The 27208-nt window shown below is 34.3% G+C and overlaps 1 protein-coding gene across 1 annotated transcript in view; it reads left to right on the top strand.

Annotated features, from left to right (window-relative positions):
- Positions 1–27208, top strand: part of LOC129223366 (transforming growth factor-beta-induced protein ig-h3-like) — a gene marked incomplete in the record, with an annotated part of 615676 nt that overhangs the window by 11858 nt on the left and 576610 nt on the right. The window contains 2 exon segments of the mRNA XM_054857943.1: positions 7868–7999; positions 18652–18858. Coding sequence (XP_054713918.1) covers positions 7868–7999; positions 18652–18858 — 339 coding nt within the window.

Raw genomic sequence — 27208 nt, 5'->3', positions numbered from 1 at the left:
TTTTTTTTTTTTCCTTTTTAACTTTTTTGTTTTGTTAATCTTCATTTTTTTGTGTAAGTAATGATATTTCAAATAAATGATCCCTACCTACAGAACGAAATAAAGAATAGAAAAGAGTGAAACCTTGAATGTAACTCATACAAAACATAACACAGAGATTCACGTGACTTGTACGGATTTTTCTTTGTTAGAAAATATAATGGGTTTAATTTTGTTTAGTGATTTCAAAAGGAGAATGTAGTAACTACCTCGTAATTAAAGGATGAACCAGTTGTTTTGCTTGTTGCAAAAGAGACTTCAAAAAGAGGCGCAGTTCCAATGCCAATGCGTGTTTTATGTTTTGTGACAATAATCTGCGAATATTATTACTCAGTGAGGGATAATTGTGAGAAAAAAAATCGGTTACTGGATTTAGGAAGTTATTAGAACTAGAATATGAATGACTTAAAAAACCCTTAAAATGTCCGATTTTTCAAACAAGGCGTGGTCTTGATGACGTCACAAATGATGCATTTCCACGTTATGATAATCAAGAAGCGAATTAAAATTGCGCTCTACGCTTGCTATCAACCCTATCGTTGCCAATACACGTGAGTAAAGATGCCAATTAAATATTTTGTTCTGTGAATGGCAATACTGAATGGCATTTCATCATTTGTGATGTAATCGGCAGAAGCATAAACATTAAAAGCGCACCGATTTAAAATATAAAAAGATTTAAATAAATTATAGCAAGGATGCGAGTTTATTGTTGCGCTCTGGGAATGGCATCCGTGAATGGCATTTCATCATTTGTCATGTCATCGGCAGAAGCGTAAACAATGAAAGCGCACCAATTAAAATATTATTTTTAAATATTAAACTTAATCAAATTATTTAAAAAAAATGGTCGGATCCTATGTTTTTGAGCATGTTCTTTCAGAAAAAAATACTTTTAAAATTTTGGAAATGACCCCATTGAGTAAGATATTTCTTTTAAAAAATCATAAAATATCGCTGCAGTTGATGGTTGGAATAAATTATTCATAGCACAAGTAGGGGAATGTGGAGTAAAATGGTTAAGATGACTGATTTTTTTCAAAGTGAACAAATCGGAAATTTGTTTTGAAAATTACAGTACATAAAGAAAGAACATTGTATTTTATAATAAAACTTTCGGGGAAACAGTTTTTATTTTTGGCAGTAAATTTGAGTCTTCAAAAAACAAGTGGCAAATTTTCACTTTTTTTATGGGGCAAAGTGAAAAAATAAAATATTTTTCTAATGAAATATTTTCTATTCGATTATAAAACATATTTTTGATCAAAAGAATCGGTAAATAAAAGGTTGAATGAATAAATGAAAAGATAAAGCGACAATAAATGCATAATAAATGAACAAATCAATTAATGTATGAAGAAAAATAAATGAGAGTAAAAGAATGAATGACAAAAAAGTGAATTACTAAACGAAGGAATGTAAATGAACTAATTAATAAATGAAAAGATAAGTGATTAATATTAAATGACTGAGTGAGTAAATGAAACAAACTATTCCACTTTGCCCCGTATGTACTTGACTAATTGTACAATTTATTTAAAATACAAATAAGCTTAATATTAACTAAATTAATATTGCATTGAATATTAGGAGGCCTCAATTAATATTTAAAATGTTCATTACAATAACTTTATCATTTTATAATAACAAATAATTTTTGATTTACAACAAAATATTACAATATGAGTATCATTTTTTTAAAATCGCCTGTATTACCAAATGCTTTAATCTTCGGTGGTATTTTTTTCCTAACTGGAATAGACTAGATATGGTACTACATAGTTAAAATAATAACAGATAGGTGGAGCTAAAAGCAGAGTAAATATTTCACCATTTCACTTTGCCCCGCTATTTTACTTTGCCCCATGTTCCCCAACATTCGCAATTACACTTCGAAATTAGCTTTTACAAAAGTGCAAGTGAGTTGTCAAGAATAATTTAAAAAATAAAAACAAGGTGCACATAAACACATCAAAATACAATTTATCTAGTGATAAAAATATAATTTTTGTAATCTTCCCGACACTTCCATCCAATGATATTCTATTAAGTTCGATTTTTGAAGCCAAACTTTTAAATATCGATAGATTGATTTTGGTTCTGTCTCATTGAAAAAGAAATACATACTTGTATTTCAAATACCAGTAGATTTGTTATAAGTTAAATTAAAAACTCTTTAAAGAAAAGATATTTATAATTTACACTTAATACCGAAAATACTGAAATTTTACCACAGCAAATACTGGTATTACGAAATTGTAAAATTGCTCGAAATACCGGTGTTCGGTGTACTGGTATTGAAATTACTACTTATAAGAAAAAAGAAACTTGTACATATTTTTATTTATTTATTGAGCAATCACGATTGCTTATTGTTCTCATTTGACTGTTTTGGCGTGCTATCATTTTATTTTCCTACCAGCACCCTCTGCCAGCACCACCGTCGATCGGCTCCTCACGATGCTGCTCGTATAGCGAAAACCGTCTCCAGGTTGCGCCCATATCCTACGCACACACACGCGCATACAAACTCATACACCTACACACCCGCGCATACAGACTCACACACCTACACACACACCTACACACACTCCTACACACACACACACACGACGTCTACACACACAGCACTACATACACAACATGCACACACATGCATACATACACACACGAACGCCTACACACACGCGCGTACACACACAGCACTGCATACACAACATGCACACACATGCATACACACACACACGAACGCCTACACATGCACACACATGCTAACATACACACGCACGCACCCACACACATGCGGCCTACACAAGCACACACGCGCATACATACACACACATGCTCGTGATTGCGAAAAACATAATTTGAATTCAAGATGCCAAAAATTCAAAATTCAATTTTTTTTTAAATATTATTTTTTCACTTCAAAAAGTAATAAGTAATCTCAATTTTTTATTTCGAATCCAGCCGGATTTCCGCACGAGCAATTTCGGGTCCTATACAATCCTAATTCAAGAAATCTTTACTTATCTTTTAAAAATCCCTTTCACACTCAAATTCTTGTCGTTATATTTATTCATGCTAAGTCTCTCGAATTTACGCGCTAGTCTCCCTAATTTTCAGCTTTGAATGTTGGCAGCAAAGCTTACTGTAATGCAATGTCCCACTAATAGCTAAGAAAGACACAAAGCGAACTCAAAATTGATCAACCATAAGACGAACCAAAATAAGGACGATTACGGTCAAGCATAAATGGTCATTAAACATTTGACATGAAAACAATAAAAAATAACTTCATTCCTCACATTTCGATCTAAACTTACATCTGTTACGGGTGATGTGCTTTGTTTACAAAGTAAATGGGACAAATAATTCCCTACGCACGCTCCAGAAATCATGAAATGTTAGATGAATGAATTTCTTGAGTGTGGAAAGGACGGTTTTGAAGTTTGTCACTGGAAATAACACAAAATGGAAATAATAGCAATTTTGAAACCGGAAATGACACGATCTCGTAATTAAGTTATGTCAGAAGTAAAAAGTTCAAAAACGTCAAAAATGAAATTGATCATTTTAAGCGGTATTGTGTCTGATTGCACGATCGTCGACTAAAAATTCATAGTCGGATTTTTCATAGATAGCATTGCTATTAATCCTTCAACATTTAACTCATATTATTCAAAGCTTTCCACTGACATTATTATTTATGTTTCTGCAAAGATAATTGTTTAAATGAATACATTAACCAGGGTCGCACCGAACGTAAATTTTTAGAAGGGCGAAAATTCTCATTTTGTCGAATGGAACTCCAAATTTTTAGGAATGATGATAATTTTGTCGAATAGAGCTCCAAATTTTGCCGAATGATGATTTTGTTGAATTGTCAGACAAAATTTGCCGAATAAGGAAAATTTGGGGATGTCACAGTGAATAAATATTCATTCATTGCCGAATTTCTAAATAGACAAAGGAGGTCTTGGCCAGCACATTTTACTCGTTTGTAATTTTTCTGCTGCACTTGAAAATAAAATATTAGCATTTTTTTTTTTTTTTTGTGAGTGTGTTCAGCAACATCCTTTTCAATTTATTGAAAACTATATTTTCTTTTCCATTGCATGAGATGTATCTCGTGTAATGGTAAAACATATTTCTTTTTTTACAGGATTCCTTTTGCACACAACAATGCATAAATCTTGCAGATTTTATCTCTGTAACTAGCACAGTTTATGAATTTATCACATTAGAAAAAGTTTTTTAATATTATTGCTCAGTTTGGGATGAGAAAAAAAAATTCAATGCATTTTCTAAAAAATCCTAACGTAATTAATTCTTACGTTTTTTCTTCTTGCTGACAAAAACAACTAAGGACTAAAATTTTGAAAATTCTGAAACTATAGTGATTTTTTTTTTTTTAAATATTACTAAGACTTTTTCAACTATTTGAATACATTAGTGCAACTCCCGGAAAATTAGAATACGTCTGAAAACGAATCATTATCACAAAGCATTTTCCTATTCCGGAAGTGAAAATCTATTTTTCGAAGTTAGAAAAGCGCGATGAAGAAAAACTGTTTCTCAGACTTCAGCTATAAAAACGGAAGAAAAGAACTGACTTGAATAGAAGACGCATTTCTTTATGCTTTTTTGCACATGAAAAATGTAATCTGACCAACGCATCATGCAGATATCACATAATGATGAAAAACTGCGAAAGTCTGCACAAAAGTAAACGAAGTATTGTTTGATAACCTTCATTTTATTTTATTTTTTTCCGGTTGAAGAAGCTTCCTTCTAGACACTTGAGGAGGCGGAATAAGAAGGCAAACACGTTCTTCGAAGTTCATGGCCAAATGCCTCCATTTGGATGTGAATGACCGGAAAAGGAAAACTTAAAACAGAAGCTGGGAATCCGGGGGTATTTTTAGACTTTTTTTATTTATTTAGAAAATAACTTCCAACGGGTCTGTCAGGTATCACTGGAGCATCGGTTCCCAACCGGTGGTTCGTGAACCCCTGGGGTACTGAAGCAAATTAAATGCTGAACCTAATGTAAGATTGAAACTGTCAGGTATTTGAGCCAAACTTTGAGTTTTTGTTCCTCAAATATCCCATTTAAAAAAAAAAAAACAAAGTTGACTGAAGCTAAACAAAAAAAAAAACAATTCCCGGGTTTATTTTTCAATGAATTTGTTTTGCATTCATTTTTACTTTCTTTTAGATAGATATAAGGATATATTGTATTCGGGAAAGAAAATTTCCCTGAAATTTCGGCCTAATTTTCAATTTTATTCATCCCCGAATGAATTTTGGTTGGTTTTTTCGACCCCCACTGTACGTGCTTAAGAACGTATGGGAAGCCCGAAATATCCATTTTGACCATCCCAAGTGAATTGCCACGAGTTTTCTCGTGACATCTGTATGTGCGTACGTATGTACGTATCTCGCATAACTCAAAAACGGTATGTCATAGAAAGTTGAAATTTGGTATGTAGACCCCCTAGTGGGGTCTAGCTGTGCACCTCCTCTTTTGGTTTGTATTCGGTTCCAAAAGGGGTCTTTTACGTCTTTTTTTTTTGGAGAAAATCGGTGTTAATTTCAATGCAAACTCAAGTGATGGCGAACACTTGGCGATACTTGGAGATATATCGTCAAATTTTGCCAAATTTTTTTTCAAAATTGGTTTTGCCGAATCGCCAGACAAAATTTGCCGAATACGGAAATTTTTGGGTCCAAGAACTTCTTTGTGAGACAAATTTTGTCTGACAACTCCGTCAGTTTAAGATAATATTGTTTTTTTTTTTTTAGCAATCACGAATTGCTTATTGTTATCACTTGACCGTTTTAGGCATCCGTCCGTCCTTTGCTTTTATTTTTGGCGCTTTTATTTTTGGTGGGTTTTGGAGGGACTCTACCTCTGCCGTCCCATCTCGATGCTGCGCCAGCGTGCAAGCACAATCTCCAGCTTGCGTCCATATCCTACACACACACACACGTGATTATGAAAAGCATAATTTTAATTCAAGATGTCAGAAATTCAAATTGTTCTTCTTTTTTTTCTTTATTTTAAATGATGCTTAATGTCTCTTCTCAATGTATGTCGGACTGTCTTATTTTTATTATAGTGTAATATTCCGAGATTCATTCGTGTTATTGAGAATTGCCTCGTACCCAGAAATTTTAAGTTTACAGAACGCCTGGAAAAATGTACAAACACGTGCGGACTTCCAAACAAGAGCTAAAACAAATTTTTCACTAATCACAGGTATTTCAGAAAGTTACCTTAAATTTCACAAAAACTTTTTTCTTTTGCATCCTTGGTGTGATGGAAATTAACTCACGTAATTGCAAGTAATTTTTCTTATTACTACTAAGAACAAAGAAAACCAAAACGGAATTCTGCCACAATTTTCAGAGGAAAAGCACAACCGTACTTCTTCCTGCATACGGAATTAGCTTCAGTAGTGTAGCCAAAATTCCATTTCGGAAGGGGTCCAATGAAATTTGCCTAAACTCAAATTCGAGTTTATGTATACGAACAAGGAAATTATGGGTGAAAAAAACGTATACCTTTATTTTTGAATTTTCGTACTCATTTCGGGTAGACCACATTGACCTTCCATTGACTAAGCCACTGAATAGCTTGGTTTTTTTTTTTTTTTTGGCGGATGCAAACGTTGTTTGCACCTCCTCGACATTTCATACTCCAAGAGCATAGCAAATAAAATAATAGTTTAAAAAACTATTACATTTCTGCATAGACAACAAATGGAAGAAATTCAATACAACTAATAAGAAGCCCCCAGCCCCACGCTTTTTTTGTATTACAATTAAAATTAAGTAATTGGTCAACTACTATCATCCAAACAATATTTTTCACTTTTTAGTTCATTTTGCTACGAAAGCGTGTTTTTTTTTTAGTTTTTTAAACTATTATTTTATTTTCTTTTTAGTTTAACTTGTTTTACGAAAAAATATTGATTTCAACATTGTTCAAAATCTTTTATATTCATGAAATTTGCCCAAAAAAAGCTAATCCATCTCAGTCATCGATGTATGTATGCGGAAATCATATCTACATTACTTTGAAAATTTGAGATGCATTTAAATAAAAGTTTTGTCCAACAATGGTCTGATCAGCAATGAATTTCCAATTGAAGGCTCACCTAAATTTTGGCATGAAATTAGTTAAAAACAATTATATTTCATGTTCTAATTACCTTGGAACATTGGAACAAATTTTGTCTGATGCAGAAAAATTAAAGGTTTTTGTAGATATTTTTAAATAATTTTTGCGAGCATTTTTTGATGTGTTTTTTTAATTTTTCCCTTTTTTAAATTGTTGGTTTTATGCCAAAATATTCATTAAAATTGGAAGAAACTAACAATTAAAAGAGCTAGTTAATTAATTTGATTACAGAATATTGCATTGTCATCGGGTCTGAAGTCGCATGCCAAATTTCAAAAGAATCCGATCGCAGTAAGTGTACGAAATTTGAGTTGCAAGATTTCGTTACAAGATACATACATAACAGGTGAAGCAAAAAAAGCGTGTTAAAAAAAGGGAAACCTCTAGCATAAATTGCTATGTTGTGTAATTTATGATTAGCAATATTTTGCATTAACGTAACTACATAAATGATGAAACGGAAGTAAATTTTAAACAAAAATAAAATAAATAAAATAAATAAATAAAAGAATCAAGAATTGGAATTTTTCTGGAACATACAAGAGAGGAACATATATTCATTCCTTGTGCTTTTGCAACCTTATGGCTTTTGGTCATCTGATGTCTATAGGTATGGTAAAAGCTACTTTTCCTTTGCAGTTTTCTAAGGATTGGTGACATTGCCCGTGAGCTTACAGATGGACTTTCATCCCAGACAGCTATGGTATTCCAGCAAGCCGTACCAGAAGTTACAAAGTCGCTGAGTGGTCGAGGACGACAAACACCTTTTAGGTAAGAATTGAATGACTAGAGAACTATAACGAAAAATATCTTACTATTTTATTTTGACTCTTTAATTGAGCTGTTTTCATTCAGAAATTCGAAAATTTATAATCTGAACTGAATAGGTTCTTTATGTGACTGCTAACTTGCAATTTAGATAAACCATCGCAAAGGGACATATTAAAGCTAAAGAACTGCTAATGATTTTTTCGGGGATTCAACGAAAGTTGGTTATTGATCGGTACCTGGATATTTCGGCACATCCAAGTTTGTCCAATTAAAAAAGAAAAATAAATAAAGCACCTTTGAAATAAGAATATTTTGATGTTCTGAACACTTCATTTTTGTGTAGCTGAACTAAACATTTAAATTAGCGAAATGCAGACATACTAATGAAAGTAATTAGAAATTTCAATTGCTAAAAGCAGGAGATCCCAAACTTTTTCGACTCACGGCACCATTTGAAGAAATAAAATCCCCTAACGACGGCCTATTATATAACGTATATTCCTATTATATAACGAGCTGATGTGTGCATCACATGACTTCCTTTTACGCCAATTTAACGATAATTGTGCCTTGGAGTAAGCAAAGAAACACTTTAAATATTTTTACCCCACGTTTGTTTCGAACTGAAGCAAAAAAAAAAGGTTTTATACAGATTAATTTTCCTAATATTAGACATTTTAATGTAATTCAATAGCTAAAAAAACACACACACACAAAATTGGCTAAAAACTGGGCGATATATTGCCAAGTGTTTGTCAAATTATAACACCACTTGAGTTTGTTATTGAAATTAAAAATACCCCCCCCCCAAAAAAAAAAGGTTTAAAAGATCCCCTTCGGAACATCCGAATGCAACCAAAAGGGGATGTGCACAACTAGACCCCACTAGAAGTCTACGTACCAAATTTAAACTTCCTAAGACATACCGTTTTAGAGTTATGTGAGATACATACATACGTACGCATCTATATAAAACGTTTTTACTTAATTTTACAAAAAAGGAAGTATTGTATTCGCGAAAAAATTTTCACTCAAAAATTGGCCTTAATTTCAATTTTGCTCGCCCCGGAATTAATATTGATTCTTCTTTTCAATCCGACCATACGTGGATACATGCCTAAGAACGTATAGACACCTGAAGAATCCATTTTGACGATCCCCGAGTTAATTACAACGAGTTTTCTCGTGACGTCTGTATGTACGTGCGTATGCATCTCGCATAACTCAAGAACGGCAAGAAAATTAAAATTTGGTACATAGACTCCAAGTGGGGTTTAGTTGTGCACCTTCTCTTTTGGTTGCATTCGGATGTTCCAAAGGGGGTCTTTTACACCTTTTTGGCGTGAAATCATTGTTAATTTCAATGTAAATTCAAGCGGTGCTATAATTTGACCAACACTTGGTAATATATCGCCAAGCTTTTGATCACCAAGTTTTGTCGCCAACTTGGCGGTTTTTTTTTTTTTTAATTTGGTTTCAATTTTACCATATTTAAAGAGTTAACCATTGAATCAAATTAAAACTGCCAATATTGGGAAAATTTATCTGTATGAAATGTTTTTTTTTTTTTTTGCTTCGGTTCGCAACAGACTTGGAATGAAAGTATTTAAAGTGTTTTTTTGCTCACTCCGAGGCACCATTATCTTTAAATTCGAGCAAAAGGAAGTCATGTGATGCACACATCAACTCGTTTCTGTACGTATGTATGTATACAGAGGTCACGAGAAAACTCGTTGTAATTAATTCGGGGATCGTTGAAATGGACATTTCCGGGCGTCTTTACATTCTTAAGCATATAGCTACGTGTGGTCGGGTTGAAAAAAAAAAAAACAATATTTATTAGGGTGAGCAAATTGGAAATAAAGGCCGGTTTTTGTGTGAAATCTTTTCGCGAATACAATACTTCCTTTACTTCGTAAAATGAAGTAAAAATTAATAATATGGACACTTCGTGGCACTTTTCACCATTTCCTATGGTACCCCAGGGTTCTGCGGCACCTAATTTTTGAACCTTTGCCTTAAAATGATTTTTTCACCTCTTTCTACGGTGCTTTATTTTTTTTTTGTTCGAATTTTATTAAAATCTAATTTAAAAATACAAATTTATAATTTTACCTAACTTAATGAACAGCTTAACAATTTTACCGAACTCTACCGGTAGTTTAAGAATCTCCTGAAATTTTCATCACCATCAAAGCAATACTAAAGTCTAGTCAAAATTGATACACTATAAACCTATACCAGAAAAGAAATTAAAGAAATCATTCATGGAATTTGCTACAATATACAGGGTGCGTTATGAATGTAATGAGTATGTTTTTTTTTTCTGTCCGGACCATGCCTATGGTTTTTCCGTTAATTCCATTCGCACGAGCTGCGCACACAACCTTTCGCATTTGCAAATCTAACTCAGTCATGTCAAGCACAAAAGTAGTTATCTGCACTTTTTATCAATATTGAGTTACTGTCACCAGATGGCTCGTCGTCATATATTTCACCTAAATGCAATGTTTTATGCTCATTCGTCACTAGGACATTAAAAAAATAATTAATTTGAATTTTGACATCTTGAATTCAAATTATGTTTTTCGCAATCACGAGTGTATGTAGACGTGTTTGTGTGTGTGGGAGTATGTGTGTTTGTGTGTGTGGGAGTATGTGTGTTTGTGTGTAGGGAGTATGTGTGTTTGTGTGTAGGGAGTATGTGTGTTTGTGTGTAGGGAGTATGTGTGTTTGTGTGTAGGGAGTATGTGTATGTGTGTTGTAGGCATGTGTGTTTGTGTCTGTGTGCTGGCATAAGTGTGTGGGTAGTTGTGTGTATGAATGTGTTTGGGGGGAGTATGTGTATGGGGGGGGGTGTGTGTAGGTATATGTGTCTGTGTGCAGGCATGAATGTGTGGGTAGTGGTGTGTATGTGTGATGTTTTTGTCTGTGTGTATGTGTCTGTATGTATGCGTGTGTGTGTGTGTGTGTAGTTGTATGCGTGTGTGCGTAGGACATGGATGCAACCTGGAATCGGATTTCGCTAGAGAAGCAGCATCGTGAGGCCGGTGGACGGTGGTGCTGCAGAGGATGTTGGCGGGAAAATAAAATGATAGCACATCAAAACAGTCAAGTGAGAACAATAAGCAATTGTGATTGCTCAAAAAAGAAAAAAAGCTCTAAAAAAGTTGCATCTGAATCAATATATGGAGGCTCAAAACTTCAAACTGCGATTTCTCATTTTGAACTTGACTGTAGATACGTCTTTTATGCTTAGCAAAGCAAACGTATCGCAAATGCTGAAATGTTCATAGTGACAGAAGCTTGTTGGAAGTTCACACACACAATGGTCCTATCTTGAAATATCGCGTAAATGCTTCACGTTTCGTAAGTCCTAACCGTTGTTGGGCCTTTAGAACGGAGATCTTCGGATACGTCTGACGGGTCCTTCTTGAACGACTTGCAGTGGCGGATCCAGCCGATTGTTTTGGGAGGGGCCATCCGAAATTTTTGTACTCCCCAGGGCCGCCCCTCCCCCCTTAAAAGAAACAAAATATCCTTGACTCAAAAACTCGAAAAAAAAAGTGTTCCCCAGATTAAAACTGTCAAACTTATGAAGAACTGATGGCGCTTCACATTCTGAGGCGCCCCGATGAAATGATCACTGATCTCCCAAAAAAATTTTATTCGCCAAATACCATGATTGAAAAACATTCGACTTTCATAAGATGTGTCAAAGTAATCATTATTAAATTGCAAGAAAAAATTGTCTCTGTAGAAAATGAAAGAATGCTAATATTTTACTTTCAAGAATAACAATTTAATTCAAAAAATGTGTATTATAATAGCAAATTTGTCGTCCCTGAAAAGTTTGCCGCCCTGAGCAGCTGCCTACTCTGCCTATTGGGAAATTGGGCCCTGATAACTCCTCAGAAATTTTATTAAAATGAAGTTTTAAAAACTCTATTTTCGGGGTATCGAGACATTAGGTGAGGGGGTGGATTTAGGAATCTCCACCGAAAATGTTTCAAGATTTAAATTTCCAAGTAATTTTTGAAAATTAGGAAACTAAAAACGCATTTTGTCTATTTTTGACGATGTACGGAGAAAGGTCAGGTTTCGAGCGCTGTCCCCAAAATACTTTTTGAAAATAAAGCTTAGAAGCCGAAATATTCTGTCATTGTACATTGAGAAGTTAGAAGAGGAGGGGTGCTCTTCTAGCTCTTCAGCTGTGCAGCCTAAAAATGCACCTTTACGTAATGTTTGCTTACATTAAAGGAAGTGTGAAGGTGCTTAGAATCCTTCCTTCCTGGAAACATTTTGCCTTTGAGGCTCTAAAAATTCGATTTTTAACTATATTTGTACATATTTTAGAAAGGGATGGAAGATTCGTGAGCTCCTCCAAAAAACCTCCTTTTAAAGCTATCATCACGATATAAACTAGGGAGGGAGGGAGTCCTATCAAAACTCGTTTGTAATTGAAGTCCCAAAAAAATTCATTTAAGTTGCTTTTAAGCAACTTAAGTGATAAGAGCTGGATAAGCTAGTTTGCGTTGACATTTTTTTCCAAATAAAAGACTGAAAATGCAATTTTTTCCTACAGGTCAAGGCATTTGTGAAAGGGCATGGGAAAAGGGGGTTCTCTTCCTAGTTTCGAAATTAAAGCCATAAAAACGAAAATGTAGGCTCTCTTTGGTCATGTGAACAATAGGTATACTCTGAGAACCGCAGCATTTAGAGATCGTCCAAGTGTCTGTAGTGTGAATCAAGAAATGATGTAAAAGATGGAGAAAAATTTTGGGAATAAAAGTTTTGTTTTGAGGATGTGTGCATCACATGACTTCCTTTTACTCCAATTTAATGTCATTTTCACATTATTGGCAGTTTTAATGTGATTCAATAATTTACTTTATAAATATCACCAACAGGGCCAAATGGAAATCAGAATTAAAAAAAATAAAATCGCCAAATTTGTCGCCAAGTTGGCAACAAAACTTGGCGGCCTAAAGACTGGCGATATATCGCCAAGTGTCCAACAAATTATAACACCACTTGAGTTTACATCGAAATTAACAATGATTTCCCCCCAAAAAGGGACAAAAGACCCCCTTTGGAGCATCCGAATGCAATCAAAAAGGGCAAGCAACAGCACAACTAGACCCCACTAAAAGTCTAAGTACCAAATTTCAACTTCCTACTACATTCCGTTCTTAAGTTATGCGACATATATACGCACATACATACTTACATACAGACGTCACGAGAAAACTCGTTGTAATTGACTCGGGGATCGTCAAAATGGATATTTCGGGTGTCTGTACGTTCTTAGGCATATATCCACGTGTGTTCGGGTTGAAAAACTCAACATTCATTCGGGGGTGAGCAAAATGAAAATTAAGGCCGATTTTTAAGTGAAATTTTTTTCGCGAACAATACTTCCTTTTTTGTAAAAGGAAGTAACAAGTTTTCGCGCGGAACTATTTTCTGAAGCTCTTACTGATAGTATAACAAACTGAGCTCGTTTGCGATTGGAAGGGCAGAACCCCCTTGTCCCTACTACTTTACCCCTTACTAACCAGTTGGAGCTTGCTGCGGCAAACAGTCATGCCAGCAAAAAAAAACTTGCTCATTACTTTCATGCACCCGGTATAGGAAAATTATTTTAAAAACTAAAAGAGTTTCAAAAAGTAAACATTTAGGGCTGATATAAAATCCTGGTTGCAATTAAATCAAATAAAATTATTTTTAATAATCACACTATTTATGTTACTTTACTGTACAATTAAATCTGCTTCTTTCCAGGGGTTTTTAAAGTTGCAATCAAGGAGGTTTCATTTTCCCATACATTTTTTGATAGGAGCGCTGCTTACGAACAAAATTACTGTTTTTACAACGAACAAGAACACCTGAAGTAAGAGTAAACTCTTAACATCATTGAGATTACTTTATCTCATAAAGTTTCTAAATAAAATGAATATTTTCAGTATGGAGAGGGGGCGGGGGAGGGGACATCATATTTTTTCCTACATAAAATGTTAGAAAATACTTGCGGCACAGCTATAATTAGTGTTCTAGTAAACAGCCTTTCCACGAATAAATAAATATTTGAGATAAAATGTCTATAGTCAAAGGTCATAGAATGCTTTTAATTGAAAGCAACCCTTCTTCTTAAAATATAGATAATCAAAAGATTACGTTTTAGGAAGGAAGGAAATCAAGAGCATTTCGACCTTGCTATTGAAGTTCAGATTAAACAGAACTTGTTTTGGTACCTCTTATCAGAAGGCCCGATTGCATGTTTATAATCTTTATCAGTGAAACGAGTTCCTATAAATTGACCACATCAAGTCTATTCTCGTTATCCCTTCATCAGTAGCGTAACTATGGAGTCTAGCGCCCCTGGCGAACTAAAGCGCCCCCCCCCACCCAGGGTTGCTCACATGGGAAGTCACCAGAGGTCATTGTGACCTCAAAATTTTTTTTTTGGGGGGGAGGGGGGGACATTTTGATTAATTTATTCGACAAATTGCAGACAGCAATGTATTTTTTTTCTTATTTTCTTTTTTAGAATTGCCTTCAATGATGTCCAATGCCCTTCTCGGTAGATGCTATGTATATATATATATATATATATATATATATATATATATATATATATATATATATATATATATATATATATATACCCCCTCTAGCTCTTTTCTTGCGAGTTTTTTTTAATTTTAAAAATATTTTAAAAATATTATGATCAAAAAAACAAAACTTCTGAAAAACATTTTTTTTTAAATCAGTCGAAATGCCGCCTCCTGGCGAGAGCCACTCCTGCCAACCCCTAGTTGCGCTCCTGCAATTCATTTGATCAGTTTGAGTTGCAAGTATGAAAAAGGGCGATAAAAGTGTGCGAAGTTGGATCAAAAATACATTACCGGTATTCAGTATTTTTGTAAACGTTGTTTCGGAAGGCTAGTATTATAGAAGTTTTGTGTGAAAAATGTATAAATTAGGAAGTAATAAAAAATTTTGTTACGTAAAAACACGAAGGGAAACAAATCTTATCAAATGCTATTATTAAGAGCAGAAAAGTAGTAACTTATAGAACTAGAAATATATGTATAGATGTATAATTTTAAAACTAAACATTTTATTATTAAATTAAACAAAGAACAAAACATGCTGTTAGTATTATTGTTAAAAACAGTGAATTTCACTTTTCAAAAATATTGTTGAGCAATGTATTATGTAATATCTATTGAAAGAACTAATTTCATGAACTGGATATTTTTAAAATGTGATAGTGCATGTCACATCCTCTTTGACTGATTAAATAACAAACGCATAACAAAACCTTAAAGGATTTTGTTATTCGTTTGCCTCAAAATCTTGCCTTCATCTTCTAGATACTCGTTCTGTTACTTGACACATTTTGCAAAAACTTTTTTTTTCTACTATTGTTCATGACATTTTTTTCATTTAAAGATAATTGATTTTTCCCCCATAAAAAGGTTTTTTTTTAATGAATAGAACTGAAAAATAGTTTCCAAATTTGGTTTAGTTATGACAAAATAATAAATGTTCATCAACTTGCGTACATGGGCTGACAAGGACCTAACTTTTTCTTCAGTAATTCATCGAACCTTTAAGAAACATTTTTTCGTTCTTTTACAATTTCCTCATTGAAAAGTACACTTAGTGAGTAGTTTTAAAATATTCAGTCAGTGACCCAGAGTAATCCATTTATTCGAAGTCAATCAAAAGGGTTCACAAAGCTTCTTGCATTTTTACTTCCTTTTACAAAAAAGGAAGTGTTGTATTCGCGAAAAAAAATTTCACTCGAAAATCGACCTTAATTTCCATTTTAATCACCCCGGAATGAATGTCGAGTTTCTTTTTTTCGACTCGACCATACATGGATAAATGACTAAGAACGTATAGAAACGCGAAATATCCATTTTGACGATTGCCGAATTAGTTACAACGAGTTTTCTCGTAACGTCTGTATGTGCGTATGTACGTCGCATAACTCGAGAACAGTATGTCCTGGAAAGTTGAAATTTGGTACGTAGACTCCTAGTGGGGTCTTGTTGTGCACCTCCCCTTTTGGTTGCATTTGGGTGTTTCTAAGTGGGTCTTTTGCCCCTTTTTGGGGGGAAATCATTGTTAATTTCGATGGAAACTCAAGTGGTGTTACAATTTGGCGGACACTTGGCGATATATTGCCAGTCTTTTGGTCGCCAAGTTTTATCACCGACTTGGCTTAAAATTTGGAGATTTTTTTTAAAATCTGGTTTCAATTTGGCCACTGTTATTGATATTTAGAGAGCAAACTATTGAATGACATTAAAATTACCAATAATGGGAAAATGACATTACATTGGAGTAAAAGGAAGTCATGTGAGGCACACATCAGCTCGTTTTTCTTTAATACTTAGAATCATGTCAGGCCAAATTCGTGATCAAAAATTCTGTTAACCTAACCATAGGTCGATTTCAAAGTTATCATTACTTATTCTGATTAGCTTTCTAATGTTGGAATTTATAAGCATTTGTCTAAAAGAATATAATACCGGCGTCTATCTGCTATTTGCAGCAAGCACATTTTTGCCAAGATGGCAAGCTATAGTTTTCATTTTACTACCTTTTCTTTTTTTTTATTGGAAGTATTATAAAACTGCTATTAAATGTCTCCAATTTGTGTTAAGTTAAAAATGTGAAAATATGCAAAGTTGGTTTCAACGCTGAGGAGCCGAACGGATTTCGGCGCAAAGGAGTCGGAGTTTAAGGCTTCAAAACTCCAAGAGTCGGAGTCTGTCATTTTCCCTCCGATTCTGCATTTCTCTCATAGATGATGAGTCGGAGTCGGGCTGAGTTTGGGGGAAAAGAGTCAGAATCAAAAGCTTTAAAATTATGAAGTATCAACCCATCAAGTATTCATATTTTGACTATTAGACTGTGTTAACAAACTTACCAAGCACAAATTCACCATCTAAGAGCTTTTAAAACTAACAATTGATTTTTAATGCTTTTTTATTATAAATCCCAGCCGCAGAAAAGGGGTGTGGCTAGAAACGTTAGCAGTTTACGTCACCACCCACATTATACTTTATGCTCAACACTCCGCGCTAGATTTCGCATACCAGCAGTTGAATCTCGCCGTCTTTTCTCCCTTTATATTAATCCCCTTTCATACTAATCCCCTTTTATATAAATTAGTTAATCACCTTTAATTCCTCATTGGATCCTGAATTCGTGAAAGGTCAGTCCAGTACCTTGCCATTGGTGACTGCCATGATGATAGTTAACTTTTTCCAGGAGACAAACGATTTAATGTTTCTCCTCGCCGACTGTGGCACGGACGAAGAGCGATGATGTGTAACATACAGTGTAATGAAGTTGTAAAATTATTTAAAAAAAATCATTTATCGTATTGCAAAATTGTTTTTACCCATGATGTTCATGTATGTTATTTTCTTTACTAGTAATAAAGCTCTAAGTCTCTCTGTCTGAATGTCTGTAGGATGTCTGGATCTCTGTGACGCGTATAGCGCCTAGACCGTTCGTCCGATTTTCATGAAATTTGGCACAAAGTTAGTTTATAGTACGGGGATTTGCACCTCGAAGCGATTTTTCGAAAATTCGATTTTGTTCTATTTCAATTTTAAGAACATTTTCCGGAGCAAAATTATCATAAGATGGACGAGTAAATTACGAAATTATCATGACGTGGAATGGGAGAGCGAATGAACATAGCCAATTGGCGAGAAATTCGTCATCCATTGTTTGTAAATATACAGGCGAACCGAACCTTTTCATTTTCAACTACGGGAGAAGCCGTGCGGGTACCACTAGTATCACATAAAATTAAAATTGAAAAATCGAATACTTCCCTAACCTTAGAGTTGCAGTCGATCATTTTCCTTCCGACTCCGCAGCTCTGGTTGGTTTGATGTGTTGACTATGAATCCAAAGATTATTAATATATTTTTTCACTTATCTCGGGTTAATATAATTTCAAGGAATTCATTCTTTTTAAGTATGACCAAAGCCTGATTACCGCGGGGGCATGTGGGGCACAGGTCCCTCCTCTTAGATTTCAGGGGGGCCAAAATCCACTTAATTTATCATGTTAATTAAAAATGATTTCACTCAGAATCTCGAGTACAATGATATCATTGATAGTTTTGCAAATTCTAAAACAAGGAAATTTGTTGATAAAAATTCTCCTTAAAAATGTGATCTCTTTGCAAATCAGAAAACCACTCCAAATTTAGTCTGTATTTACTATGAAAAGTTATGTCATAGATCATTTTGGTATTTACGGTTTACTGCAACGGGCAAAGTTTAACCACATTTATATATTTAACGTATACTACTGTATCTCTTCTACTTTTTAAATGTATATATTACATTGTGACATGAGGTACCACCAAATTTAGTATGGTTGTGTAAAAACGCAAGTATCGAAATATTTTATTGCTTCAACATATGAAAAAAGGCTGGAATGGGGGGGGGGGGCAGCACAAAATGAATTTCGTGCCCAGTATCTTCAAAAATCTTAGTGGGGTCCTGAAATAGAAATGTGCCCCATGTCCAATGTAAAGATGATCGGGCTCTGAGTATGACTCTTTCTCATTAAATAACTTTCTTGAATTTTGCTTTATTTCTTCTTCAAGGAGGCAAGAAGAAGAGCGGGATGAGAAACCAAAGAGAGGTCTCGTCAGAGTCCCTATAGAAAGAGAACGAGAGACTGAAGGCGACGAGGACGAGATAGAAACGTTCAACCCCGTGCAGACACCAGAAACAACACCCGCGCAAGGCGAAACGGATGTTCACTTCAATCCTTTTATTCCATTTTCGTTTTCTTTCGGACTCTTGAGACCATGGTGGAATGGGTAAATATCAATTAGTAAAGAGTGTCCCAAAATTAACGCAAGATTTGAATTTGCCGCCATTTTTGCAATAAATTGTGGGCAATCTTGAAAAAAGGACAATTTGGCAGCTGAGGGTCTAGGGTTATTACAAATGGAGCGTTTTCGATTCTATAATGCGTTTTCATTATCGAACAATTATTTGAAAAATAATGAAAGTTTGGGCGGGTCAAGCAGTTTACTGTTATTGGCGCTCGATATCGCAATTAGGTAATGCGCAGGTGGTTGTGGGATTGCTGACATAGACGTTTGACTTTAAATAACCCCATTGGGAGAAGTCTAATGATGTAAAATCACACGATGTAGGGTACAATTCATATCGCCGAAACGAGAGAGTACACGAACAAGAAATTCCTTATGCAGTGATTGAATTGTTTCGCTGGCTGTATAATAGCATAACACTCCATTTTTACTAACCCTAAACTCCCAGCTGTCAAATTGTTCTTTTTCCGTGGCTGCCAACAATTCACAGCAAAAACTGTGGCAAATTCAAATCTTGCGTTAATTTTGGGACACCCTTTATAACACTTTTTCATTGTAAAAAATTAGAAAGGACCACTAAAAAAAATAGTACAGTGAAACCTGTGTAAGTTGACCACTTGCGGTGCGCTACTTTAGTGGTGAACTTAAGCAGGTGGTCACAACTTATAGAGGTTTATGATAAGATCTAATTCTGTGCCTGAAAAGCGGTCAACTTAGACGGGTGGTCAACTTACAAGGGTGGTCAACTTTACAGGTTTTACTGTAATTGCATAATTACCTGCTACAGTCTGACCACGGATTGTATGGAAAGACAAACATCAGTTTTACAGCCGGAAATGGAAGAATCTATTATTTTTTACCGATGTCAGCTCTTGCAGAAGCAGAGTCTCATTCAAATGAGCGGAATACGCGTATCAAATTTTTACTTTCCCCCTTATATTCACATAGATTCGTCTTATCTGAACATTTGAAAATTCCATGCAATCCGTGGTGGGACAGTATGTGAAAGAAGCGAGTTTTATTTTGCTTTTATGATGTACTAGCTGCATTGTCCAGCGTTGCACGGTCCACCTCTAAAGTAAAATTTGTGTCCGGTGATGCATGTTCGGCAATCCGGCAAAAAAAGTAAAATTTCTCATCAATGTCTGGGAAAGCGAAATTTTAAGACTCAAATTTTAAACTAAGTCCAATTTGGATTTTTATTTTAAGTCCCAAAACTCCAGTCATCTTAATATATAAAAATCAATGTCCTGAGATAATATATATACATATATATATACATATATACATATATATATCAACGCACAGCCGAAACCGCTGAAGCTCCAGACTTGAAATTTGGCAGGCATGTCCGCATGATTACGAAAGTAACCACTAAGAAAGGATTTTTCGAAATCTCAATTAGTTCGGGAGAAATTAATTAAAACCTCTTAATTTCTGCGAAATTAAAACCTGTTATTGAATTCAAATCCCTTATTTTCGAAGGCTTTCCTCCATTCAAATCATTATTCAGTACTTCATCTCAACTTTTGGTCGATAGCGAACTATAAATTTGATATTGTTTTTGTTTCTCACGTGGTTCTTCGAGGCTTTTCTCAAGTCAAATCATAATGTTTCTGTCTATTGCTTTCATTTCTTCAAAACTAGAAACGAAGTTTTTTTAAGAACATCATCACAGGCGAACTATCCTTTTGAATTTAGAAGAGTGCAGTTTCCTGTTAAAGTTTGCTTTGCAATAACCATTAATAAATCACAAGGACAGACATTAAAAGTAGCAGGGACCAATTTAAGAGAAGACTTTTTTCACATGGCCAATGTTATGTAGCTTTCTCCAAAGTCAGTTCATCAAGCAGCTTAATAATTTTAGCACCAGAAAAAAAAAACTAAAAATGTTGTATACAAAGAAGTTCTTGCTTAAACATAGGTATATCAATAAAATGTGGATGGCCTGTGTTTGCAAAAATAATCAATACTTTAAAAGGATCGTTAATAACAGTTAAAGATCGGTTAAGGACAAAGGCATATATGTAAGGAGTTCAGGGGCTCCGGGATCCTCCCCAAATTAGAAAAAGTTGTAGGTAATAAGTAATTATTATAGGGGATTTTCGAAACTAGGTGCACCAAGCACTGTTAACCTCTGCTAATTCCATTACCCGAGCAATGCCGGGTACGGGAATGCTAGTCTTTATATATTAGGCAGCATCAGGAGCGATCTTTCCATGTTGACAGCAGCACGCATTAATGAATTAAGTTTTGAGCAAATGTAGTTGTTTATTTTGTGAAATCGGTCATAGTTACTTTAGTTCTATGTCCTTTTCTTGGTCTTTGGTGTGCACTTGCTGTAACCAAAAACCGATTCTAGGTTCTGGAAATCACACTTTGCGACATTCTCGTATATTCTGTATGGCTTGTGATTGGATAGTGTCTAAAATAACAGTAATTTTCTATGATTGATTTGGGTTAATTATTTTGTACAGGTATCTTCCTCAAGCAGCAGTATCATTCGTACAGATACCTTCCTCAAGCTACTAGGTGATAATTTTTCTTTATTTTTTTCTCTTCCACTAAAACCACCGACAGATGGTTTTACTGCAGCTCACAAGTCACTTTCGACGGCACATACTGAATCGCACTCCAACATCTTTTTTTTTTTTTTTTTTTTTTTTTAACTTGAAAACTTTCCTTTTAAACAAAACGTTTTTTATTTTCCTAGAAAAATTCGGTTATATCGTTTTGCAGTAGAAAACTTAGAACATCCTAGGAACCTTGATGCTGTTAATAATAATTTTCAAGCTATGACTAAGTGGATAAATACTGTTTGACCATCGATTACATGGAAAGGCTAATATCCGGTTTATAGGTGGAAATGGACGTATCTATTAGTTTATAGGGATGTTAGTTGGTTTGTTTCAGATGTGCACTTTTGCCTCTCTATTATTTAGCTTAGTTTTGTAAGAATGAAAATTTGCTCACAGCAACATTTTTTAAATCTCAAGTATATTCGATCTATTTTCTCACGGCAAAAATTAATTGATTTATTTATTCACAATAAAATTTTGAGCTTACCATTTTGCTTTTACGTTCCTAAACGAAATGAAAATATTGTATTTTCTTTTTGTTTCCATGGTAACTATTTTTGTTTCCATTTACTTTAATTTTTAAGAGTGCCATAAATGACTAAGGCACTAGTGACATTATAAAACGCGTGCATTGAAATCCCATCGTTATTTTCCCTTCTCCCCTGCTAGATTAATTCAAATAGAATCGTCTTTACTTGGCAGATTGCCGAATTACATATAATCCGTGGTCAAACAGTACTATCCCAGAAACAAATCTATAACATTTTTTTATTACTTTGAGGAGGTAATAATATTTGTTTGAACTCGTATATGATTATTCGATTGCTTACAGACCAAATGTATGTGAAGAAAGGAGTGAGGTGGAAGAGCCCGAAGCAGAGTCTACCGACTTGTCCGGAATTATTGGATTCAACTTTCAGTCTACCCAATGTGTGCCTTCTGATTCGTCATATGTTTGTACAAAAAAGTAAGTGTTCAAAATGATCGACTTTAGTTTTTTCCTTCTTGTTTTTTATACAAGAAACTAAAACATTACAAGAAATAGTTTGAATGAAACACTCAAATGACTTGCTTCAAATAAAAACGAAAAACATTTCAAATAACACTTATTGTCATTAAAAAGTAACACATGTTTAAAGAAAAAAAAAACGCAGTCTGACCACCGATTAGATGGAAAGGAAAATTTTCGATTTCCAGTCGGAAATGGACGCATCTGTTAGTTTTCAGAGATGTCAGCTTTTTCAAATGTATGTTAGCCTTTATGTTAAGCAGAGTCTCATTCGAATGAGCAGAACACGCGCATCAACTTTTTACTTCCCCCCTCATCCATGTAGACTCGTCTTAACTGGACGTTTGCCAATTCCATATAATCTGTGGGCAGACTGTGTCATGTCAATGAAAAATCTTATTCTTTCACTGATATAGTCTCAGAGGTCATAAGTTGAATATAACTGATTATATAATTAACAATTCGTTTTGTTTTCTCTACTGTTCATTCGAAAGATATAGATTGGATGCTTCACTCCGAATTTATTTTTATTGATTTTTCAAGTGACTTCAATAAACTCCCGATTATTCACGGAATTAGGATGGCATGGTAACCGCGGATAAGTGAAATCATAAGTGATCCGAATAATAGGTAAAAAACGATACTACTGAATACAATAGCTAAAAAAAAAGTGGGAATAATCACTCTCACATAAATTTAAATTGTAGCTAAAACCATTGCTACATTGCATCTACTAACATTGAATGTAACAAATAAATGTAAACGGTAAAAACGAACAATAACACAATCATAAGTTTTAAAAAAAACATTTAAATACAGTTTATAAAAAAACGAGCTGATGTGTGCATCACATGACTTCCTTTTACTTCAATTTAATGTCATTTTCTCATTATTGGCAGTTTTAATATGATTAAATAGTTTACTCTCTAAATATCACCAACAGTGGCCTGAATTGAAACCAAATTAAAAAAAAAATCGCCAAATTTGTCACCAAGTTGGCGACAAAACTTGGCGACCAAAAGACTGGCGATATATCGCCAAGTGTCCGCCGAATTATAATACTATTGAAATTAACAATGATTCCCCCCAAAAAAGGTGTAAAAAACCCCCTTGGGAACATCCGAATGCAACCAAAAGAGAGGTGCACAACTAGACTAGGAGTCTACGTATCAAATTTCAACTTTCTAGGACATTCCGTTCTTGAGTTATGCGACACACATACGTACATAAAGACGTCACGAGAAAATTCGTTGTAATTAACTCGGGGATCGTCAAAATGGATATTTCGGGTGTCTGGCACATATCCACGTTCCTAGGCACATATCCACGTGTGGTCGGGTTGAAAAAATAACTCAACATTCATTTGGGGGTGAGAAAAATGGAAATTTAGGCCGATTTTTGGGGGGAATTTTTTTTCGCGAATACAATACTTCCTTTTTTTGTAAAAAGAAGTAAAAAAGCGAAAAGAACCGCGAATAATCCGATTATCGGGGATATTACTGAATTTTTAATTTGAAAAAGAAAGAACGTGGAACGATTGATTGATCTCCATCGAACCCTGATGTTCCGCGCTACACAATTTAAGAAGCGCTGTATAGAAGGATGCTACTACAAACAATTCATCTAAGAAAAAGCCTTAAAAAAAGAGCTGTTCATTCACTGATCAGCCTACCCTACTAAATGGATTTCCCTTTCTATGAGCTTTTAATCTTGATATACTATATAAAAGTCAAAATCAGTGATCGAGTAACGCTCTGACGTCACCAACAATGAAACTCGCGCCATAGAATGCGTGACGGCATTATTTCATTGTTGAAGCACCAAAAATTCAGTAAGTTATTTATAATTTCATTATATTTTTGGCAACGTTTGACATGAAGGGAAATGCTTTATTTTGACAAGGCAGAACTGTATCCAGTAACTAAACTGTTTCAGTGGTAAGACTGCAATTTCAGGGGAATGAAGAAACGAAAACAACAAACGCTATCTACTGGAGTTCAGAGTTAATCCGCTGGAGTTAGGGTTGAAATTTCAAGTATCAAAATATCACCAAACAGGCAATGGCTTCGTTCAAATGTAGCAGCAATTTTCACCCGTCATACATTGACGGGCCATTTTCTAGTTACAAAATAGTCGTTTTGAAAATAATTCACTTTGAAATTTTCAGAATCCAGACGAACGGTATGAGAAAGACAATTGTGAGCAGGCGTCAGTGTTGTCATGGATACGTACGACGAACTGATGGAAGGCCCGGCTGTAGTGCTTGTAAGTAAATTATAGCTGCTTATCATATTACTTCCATTGCAAATTGTTTGAAATTCTAATCAAAAAGTTAATGGAATTCAGCGACTTTGTAAATCGCATTTGGTGAATTATTTTAAATTTTAATGGAACTTAAGTGGCAATTTTTTAAAAATATTTTGAACCTTTTAGAAAAGCTTTAATACCGAAATTTTCGGTAACTCCAACGTTACCGTAACTCTGCCAAAAATATCGTGTGGAATGGGTATTTGAGAGAGAGATATTAAGAAGTTTTGAGTGTTTTTAGTATATAAGCTTGGTTTCCCACACGCTCGCAATTTCTCAAAATTCAGTTTAGTAATTCTGAATTTCAAAGTTTACAAAAATTTATTTTGTAAAATCTCCGAAAAAATACATATTTCTCGAAGATAACGTAAAAATAATTTATTGTAACTTTCAAAATTAATGAAAAATGAATAGAATCGTGAAATGCATGTTTAACTTATTGAAATATTTCGTTCTTAAAAATACAATTAATTCAATTCTCTCATTCATATCGTCTAGTTGGAAGTTGGTTAAAAAAATGGAACGAAGAAAAAACAAGTTATGAACGACAGTTGAAAATCAGAATGAATATATTTTAAAACCTATCCAATATTCATTTTTCATGTAGGATTTTAAGTGAAAATTCACGGATAACTCTGCGTACTAAAAGCTTTAATCAAGATTTTTTTTTCCTTTTTTGATGCTTTAAAATAGAATACCATACAAAAAGAAAATGATAGAAAAGAGAGTCTAAAAAAGTAGAATTTCGCGTGCCCGCAAAGCTTTTCACCATGGAATCAGACAAAAAAGTGTTTTTTCTCTGCGGAAGTACTCCCATTGCTAGGAAACGACTTTTACAGTTTGATGGGCTCGCTTTAATATTGCCGAATGTGGTCAATTTCAGTTCCGCCACAAGTTCTACTACTAAAAATAGTCTCTTTTGTTGCCTGCAACATGAAAAATAGTCTGCAAAATAGTCTTCAGAAGCAGAGTATGTAAAATAGTCTCCCATTAAAAAAATAGCATTTATGCCAAAAAACAAAAAATAATTCGATAGATATATCTCGGTTGCGTGGTATGTAAGCAGGACTACTCAAAACAGGAGGTTAGACCTATATGCGTGGAAAACGTACAGAGAACTCTCTGAACAACACATGGGAAGGGGGGGACTTCAAAAATGCTCTTCAGATTTTCGCACAACCGCCCTTTTAAATGAAGACTAAATATACAAGTATACTGACATATTCTGGTATAATTTCACATTGGCTGACAATTAATAAAATACAAAACTAAAATATGACCAAATAGAATTCCGAACTCAAAAATAAAAAGGAAATTGAGTCTAGAAAAAGTGGAATTTTGCATGCTCTCAAAGCTTTCCCCCACTAAATCAGACAAAAATGTGTTTTCTCTGCGGAAGCACTCTCATTGCTGGAAAACTACTTTTACGGTTTGATGACCGCTCTGATAATACCGAATGAGGTTAGTTTCACAGTTCCGCCACTAGTACCACTACTAAAAATAGTTTCTTTAGTAGTATGAAACATGAAAAATAGTAAGAAAAATAGTCGCCAGAACTAAAAAATAGTTTCTAAACTAGTCTTCCATTAAAAAAAATAGCATTTATGTCAAAAAAAGAATAAATAAAATAAATAATAACGAATAAATACCTTTGTGCTGAAAATTCAAAAAATCAGTTATCTAACGTTATAAAGCACAAAAATTGCAAAATATTGCAGACACGTGTTTCGGTGTTAACACCGAAACACGTGTCTGCAATTTTTGTGCTTTATAACGTTGGATTACTGATTTTTTGAATAATAATAATAGTTTGATATATCTTTTGCTTGCGTGGAATGTAAGCAGGACTACTCAAAACAGGAAGTTAGACCTATATGCGGGAAAACTTTCAGAAAACTATCCCTAAACAACACTTGGAGGAAAAAAAACTACAAAAATGCTCTAAAAATTTTCGTACAGCCACCCTTTTTAACGTAGACTAAAGATACAAGTACTGACATATTCTGGTAGAATTTCATTGTCTGACAATAATTAAGAGCCAGGCTGCATAAAAAGCGCCAGAAACGCCGCATTCACGATAAATCCGATCACATGGGAAATAGCGCTCATTTTCAAAAAAAAAAAAAAAAACGAATGTAATAGGGTTATAAAAAAGCAAAAAATTTACTGTCCTTCATTTAAAATACAAACAACAGTTAGCAAAAGCGAACTATTTTCAAAAGATAAAAAAAACTTTTGTATCAAAATATGAACACCACACATTGCTGATTGTGAATATGTTCACTGGGGGTATTCACCCATGAATATGTTCACTGAGTATAATTTTTTTTAGACAAGATAGAGTAGGCAGAAGAGGTGGTGGGGTTTTATTTTATGTTAGAGACACTTTCATTTGCAATGAATTGGTCATAAATGACAAACTTGG

The sequence above is a fragment of the Uloborus diversus genome, chromosome 5, assembly GCF_026930045.1.
Source record: "Uloborus diversus isolate 005 chromosome 5, Udiv.v.3.1, whole genome shotgun sequence".
Taxonomy (NCBI): Eukaryota; Metazoa; Arthropoda; class Arachnida; order Araneae; family Uloboridae; genus Uloborus; species Uloborus diversus.
The sequence above is the reverse complement of the archived record's forward strand: the minus strand, read 5'-3'. Positions and strand labels throughout refer to the sequence as shown.